The sequence below is a fragment of the Schistocerca americana genome, chromosome X (genome assembly GCF_021461395.2).
Source record: "Schistocerca americana isolate TAMUIC-IGC-003095 chromosome X, iqSchAmer2.1, whole genome shotgun sequence".
NCBI lineage: Eukaryota > Metazoa > Arthropoda > Insecta > Orthoptera > Acrididae > Schistocerca > Schistocerca americana.
In genome coordinates this window covers 561,925,102-561,931,860 of record NC_060130.1, presented here as the reverse complement: position 1 = coordinate 561,931,860, position 6,759 = coordinate 561,925,102, and the positions used below count along the sequence as shown (strand labels likewise).

The 6,759-nt window shown below is 44.9% G+C and overlaps 1 protein-coding gene across 1 annotated transcript in view; it reads left to right on the top strand.

Annotated features, from left to right (window-relative positions):
• The first annotated feature begins 1,640 nt into the window (after nt 1-1,640).
• LOC124556157 (piggyBac transposable element-derived protein 4-like) overlaps nt 1,641-6,759 on the top strand; it is a 105,473-nt gene continuing 100,354 nt past the window's right edge. Inside the window, exon 1 of the mRNA XM_047130168.1 lies at nt 1,641-2,460. Within this exon, the coding sequence (XP_046986124.1) occupies nt 1,641-2,460 (820 nt within the window). The remainder of the gene's footprint in view (nt 2,461-6,759) is intronic.

Here is a 6,759-nt window from a genome sequence, read left to right as displayed (position 1 = left end):
GTTTTCACTAAGTAACTCCATTCAAAACATCTAAACAGAATAAATTATTACACACCCTTTCAAATCAGTACCTAATGGCGTACGTCTCTCAATCTTGACAAAAGAATGCTACGCAAGCGTACACTATAACGTCACAGGCTCTTCCTACTCACGTAACTCCAAGAAGACGACAGAGAAATTAATGTTCGGTCACTACTATTTATACCTGTTGTGACCTGTTCTCATCTTTGTTTGGTATTTAATAAGTATCGTCTGTGGCGGTTTCAGTACTCGCCGACACAGATATTATCTTTAAAAAAATCGGTACATAATTCTATACAAGAACAAAACATGACACATAATGCTTTCTCTTTATTACATAAAGTTCACACAATCGTTGTCCACGCAATTACAATCATCCAGTTCAATAATTCCTTTCTCCTTTTCTTTTTTTACCACGTATAATATGTGTTTTGCTATGACACGTTACAGCGAGCAGCAATGCCGCGATACGATAAACCGCAATTGCGATAGGCTACAATCCGACCTTTATCAAAGTCGGAAACATGATGGTACGCATTTCTCCTCCTTACACGAGGCATCACAACAACGTTTCACCAGGCAACGCCGGTCAACTGCTGTTTGTGTATGAGAAATCGGTTGGAAACTTTCCTCATATCAGCACGTTGTAGGTGTCGCCACCGGCGCCAACCTTGTATGAATGCTCTGAAAATCTAATCATTTGCATATCACAGCATCTTATTCCTGTCGGTTAAATTTCATGTCTGTAGGAAGTCATCTTCGTGGTGTAGTAATTTTGATGGCCAGTAGTGTATATTTGATATGTGCTTACGCAGGTCGACTGAGCACTTAACTGCAGTAAGCGCAGGCCGGCGCAACTTCCCCACGAAGCGAGTCAGCCGCTGTCCCAGCAAACAAACAACATTAAATTTCCTGCAAAGAATATCCTATTCAGTTTTTCTCTAGGAGTAATAGTTTGCGGGAAGAGAGAGTGCGAATATTTAAAACCTCAAGCGACACGCATGCGTGTAGCTTAGGTAGATTTTGTAGGCCAACTTGAGTTGGTTTCCTAACTTGAGAGACCACAAGTGTCTTTGATCAAACTGTTCGTCTCAACTTACTCTACTCTACTGCGGTTCGTTGTAAAGAAGGACAGTGTTAGGATGATATAGAAAATAAACAATAATGTACTATGAGAGGCAAAAAGATATGCCGGCCCGAAAAATTTGGAGTCCAGAAACACAGCATTGCGCAGGCCGAAGCTAAGAAGTGCCAGTTTTCACAACTCTAGCGGTCTGTGGAGCTTCAGCTTGGTGTTTACATCGTCAAATGGAAGCAATATATTATTTAGGATACAGTATATGTCGAGATTCATTGCATTGAAATTATTGGAGCAGTGATCCTATTCTTGGAGTAACTGCTATCTCATCGGTCATGACAAAGCTTCGACACAAAAAAATTGTTGAGAACCTGCATTGCAATGACAACAGCACGTGTGTCAAAAAAGGGAAGCCAGGTAATGACAAGTTACACAAAATTCGACCTGTCATCAGAGCAATATCAAATAAGCTTTGTAAAGTCTACAAACCATCTTCTGTTTTAGCAGATCCTTCAAAGGACGGTCAACACTCAAACAATATATGCCAATGAAACCAGTGAAGCGTGGATATAAAGTGTGGTGCTTAGCTGATGCTAGTACTGGGTTCATCATAAATTTCGACATCTACACTGGAAAAAGAGATACAAATAATACATCCAAATTTACTTTGGGTGAAGAAGTTGTGCTTACTCTAACAAAGGCAATGGATGGCAGCAATAGGCTGGTAGCTTTTCACAATTATTTTACAACAGTACGAATAATGGAAGAGGTACAGTCTCATGGACTTTATGGCATCGGAACTGTTCGTCCAAACAGGAAGGATTTGCCTGACATGCTGAAAAAAAATTCCAAGCTTAGCAGGGGAGAATTCGAATTTGCTGTCAGGTCATGCGTTGCAGCAGTGAAGTGGCAGGATAGTAAACCTGTTCGTATATTATCAAATTACCACAATCCCAAACACGTTACAACTGTTTTGAGAAGAAACAAAGATGGAAGCAGAAGTGAAGTATTCTGCCCATTGGCTGTGGCAGAGTATAATAAAATAATGGGAGGAGTGGATAGATTTGATCAGCTGCGTGAACGGTATGCTGTAGGCCGTCGTTCATGGAAATGGTGGCACAGACTGTTTTTCTTTCTTGTAGATTTGGCAGTTGTCAATTCCTACGTTATGTGGAAGCTACAGAAGACAGAAGCAGACCAGCTAACATTTAGATTGCACTTGGCAAGGCAGCTTATCTCTGGCTTCTCAAGTCGTAAGAGAAGAGGAAGGCCCGTTCATTTTCAAACACCAAAAAGAGGTGTGTCTGGAGTACCAGATGAAGTTCGTCTGGAGGAAGTTGGAACTCACTTCCCTACAAAAGGTACAACAAACAGAAGATGCCGCCAATGTAGCACCAAGAACAAAGAAAAGAGAACAAAGATAATGTGTAGCAACTGTCGTGTACCTTTGTGTGTAGCACCATGCTTCTGTAAGTTCCATAGTAGATCACCTTAGTGAACTCAAAGGACAATATGAACTAATACAAATATAAATGTAATGTTTAACATGTTTTTGCACTAAAAAATAAAGAAAATACATTTTTTTAAATTAGCAAGTGAAGTTACTCCAGAGTTGCAGCTGTGACAGCGAGCGGACGTGTGGCAGCTATGTCTCGTCCACTGCCGCGACCGCTGCGTGTTTACGCCCCGCGTCACGTTCGTGATTTCGTGTGTGCCATAACAACGTTCTGTAAGTACCGTTTGTAACTTAAACTGAACAGATTTTATCCTGTGCATCTCCGATTGGAACTCTTTGCGTCCTACTGCTCTAGATATTCAGAGCTGGGTACGTGAGGAATTTATGATTGCTCATGAAGATATAATGGGATTTCAGTTGGATTTCATTTTGAACTTCCTCTTTATAGGACTGAAAACTTTGGAGTCATGTGGAAATATTATAACTTCCACTGGTGGTAATCGATAATTTAAACATTTTGATGGCTCGATTAGTAACGTAGAAATTGTACATGGTGGTTCTGGGATCCGTCATATACGCACATTCAATCTGCCGTTTGAATTTTCGACTCACGATATGTCAAGATGGCTATGCCTGTATGGAACTGTCGTTACTGTCACTAATGAAAAGTGGCGGTCTGTTTACGTCTACCAAGTTGATAGCAGTTTAGGAATGTTTGAATTAATCTGAAGAACCATATATCTTCGTATCGTCCGTTGGTAGCATACGAGCGTTCTTATTGTACAGTGAACAGCCTCCTCCTCTCTCCGCCCCCCCCCCCCCCCACCTGATCTTTTTGCAGGTGGACTGAGCACTTGCGGGCAACCTGAAGGAAGCGCAGGCTGGCGCAACTTCCCCGAAAAGCGAGTCAGTCGCTGGCCCCGGAGACAAACGCCGGCCGGAGTGACCGAGCGGCTATAGGCGCTACAGTCTGGAACCGCGCGACCGCTACGGTTGCAGGTTCGAATCCTGCCTCGGGCATGAATGTGTGTGAGGTCCTTAGGTTAGTTAGGGGACTGATGACCTCAGCAGTTTTTTTTTTTTCTTAATCTCATTTTGTTCGTTTCCGTTCGTTGTATCTGCTCTGGGCGGACGTCGAAAGACACCCGTTTCAGTTCGTTGTTGCTCCATTAACTCAGTTTTTTTATTACAGAGGGCAGAGGGCAGCCAGCCCTCTGACCGAACACGCTGAGCTACCGTGCCGGCTATAAATACATGAAACTTCCTGCCAGATTAAAACTGTGTGCCTGACTGAGACTCGAACTCGGGACCTTTGCCTTTCGCGGGCAAGCGCTCTACCATCTGAGCTACCCAAGCACTACAGTTAAGTCCCATAGTGCTCAGAGTCATTTGAACCATTTGAACCTGCAGACAAACAACTACTCCATCGTGCTTTCGCGCAATGTTCTGGTTGACACGGCCTGTGCGGCAGCTGACGCGAGAGCTACTGCGGGCACCCGCACTTCCCCTTACCGAGGAGCACACCCGTGAAGAGGAGGAAGTATTGTGATGGACGAGGCACCATCACATGACGCGGAAGGTGTTGGTGACACTCCATTTCCCACTGCACGCACCCTCGATGCCGAACAGTAAAATCTGCCACTCATTCAGGCGTCGATATTCCCGGCGAATCAAGCAGTGTATTTCCGTTTAGAAGTAATGACGGGGCCTTCCCTAACTCCACAGGCTCCACTCGGTGTTTCGACGACGAAATGCAACCCAAACAGCGACGTAACAAGAGCACCACTGGCAAAGGAACGAGAGACACGTTACATCTGTCACCCGCATAGAAAAATCATTCGTGTCTCGGATTCCGTGGCGCAGAAGAAAGCTAAACACCTGAAGCCTATTCTATTGAAAACGGTCGCTTCCATTAAGGGTGCCGCATCTGTGTTGGAATCTACACCAGATATCATATCTGGCGCTACAGCCATGGAAGAAGACCCACATGCAACGTCCGAAACATCGCGCTGGTGAGCCGAAATCGAGACGGGAACGCCACCTCTTGCTGAAGTGCGACTACAACCTCCCAATGCACTACACTCAATATTAACCGGATTACGTGTGGCCATAAAATCCGTTCTCTTGAGGACTTTCTGTACGGCACTGCGGTCGATATTGCTCTTCCTCAGGAAATCACCTCCATTGATATTGCTATTGCAGGTTATATCGCCATTTTTAATGTGGGTAGTGAAGATTCTGCTGGAACCGCAATCCTGATGCGTGACGGCATTCCCTTCACGAGTATCCTGCGTCTTCTTAATGGTCGAGGCATCTCATGTACCGTCAGCGGATCGCAGATAATAGACATCTATGCTCCATCAGGCTCAAACAAACGACACGAGCGCTAACTGTTTTGTAAAAGAAGAGCTACGAAGTCGTATCGGCACCAACGGTGGTTCACTACTTATCGCTGGAGACTACAACAGCGTCCTCCATGCTAAGCATCAATTGCCCAAATAGAATGAGAGTCACGAGCTGGTCACCGGTCTTCATCTTCTCGACACTTGGGAACAGTTACACGGCTCCGCGTCGCATTTACCTTTCTACCCTACTGTGCAGCGAACGGGCTGGATAGGTTAAATGTTTCTCCCGCTCTGAATCAGCATGTCACGAGCGATAACATACCACCAGCCTGTTTTTTTTTTTTTTTTTTTTTTTTTTTTTTTTTTTTTTTTTTTTTTTTTTTTTTTTTTTCTACCACTGTGCCTACTCCCGTTTTCTAAATCTTCAACGATAACAGGTCTCTCGAGGTTTCGGCTACTGGAAGCTGAATACTAGCCTCCTGCAGGACCCCGAGCTTGGAAATGAAATAAGACTCAATTGGGATCAAAATCTTCTACAAAGACACCGCCATCCCGACGCTGTAACATGGTGGATTCGCTTCGAAAAGCCTAGGCTGCAGCAAGTAGTGAAACAGTACGAACGGTGGAAACGATTCAGGCAAAATCGGGCATAGTCTTTTGCTGTCAAAGTATCAAGGACCTTCATCAAAGAACTACTGACCTAGACGCTGCATCACATTTAAATCTCATTTATTTTAAAGCTAAGATTACTGACATATGACGAACGCAGCTCCATGGAGTCTTTGTTCAGTCATGACCAAAAGACGTAGAGGCCATATTTTGCACTTTGCACGCTAGGGAAAGCTCAGCTAATTGCTGAAGTTTTGAATGACTCCAGCCAGCGAGTAGATACCCAGAGGGGATTATGGACTCCCAGGCATATTATAGTACCCTGGGTGAAAGATGATAAAATATTGACGATCAGGCCTGTTACGTACTGCTAAACACATCGAAGAATAGCTGCAAGAGGCGGATAGAGTCACTTAGCAAGCCCCATTTACCAGCGACGAAATCGCGCAGCCAAGGAAAAATCCCGGCCTGGGAGCATAATTCTACCAATGCTACTGGGACATGCTCAAAGAGTCTCTTCAAACTATTGCTAATCATGAAACTTCCTGGCAGATTAAAACTGTGTGCCGGACCGAGACTCGAACTAGCGGTTCTAGGCGCTTCAGCCTGGAACCGCGCGACCGCTACGGTCGCAGGCTCGAATCCTGCCTCGGGCATGGATGTGTGTGATGTCCTTAGGTTAGTTAGGTTTAAATAGTTCTAAGTTCTAGGGGACTGATGACCTCAGATGTTAAGTCCCATAGTGCTCAGAGCCATTTGAGACTCGAACTCGGGACCTTTGCCTTTCGCGGGCAAGTGCTCTACCATCTGAGCGACCCAAGCACGACCCACGCCCCGTCCTCACAGGTTTACTTCTGCCAGTATCTCGTCTCCTACCTTCCAAACTTTACAGAAGCTCTCCTGCCAAGTCCTATTGCTAATTATGTGTGACGAGGCGCACCAGTACAGGACGCTCTGAAAGAAGGGATAGTCGTACTTCTCCCTGGTCAAAGCGCGCGTGTAAGCGACCTGCGGCGTGTCACGCTGCTTATAGCGGAATTCAGAATCATTGCACGTGCGACGAAGATTCACATGGAATCACTCTTGGAGAAGACTTTAGGCACCTACCAACATTGTATCATCCCTCGTACAAGGATTCTTACTCTAGCATACAGACTAGGAGACGTGATATGCTCCGCTGCAGCGACCGGAACTAAAGGAGAAATTGTATTTTTAGACTTCTCTAAAGCGTTTGACAACGTGAGACATTA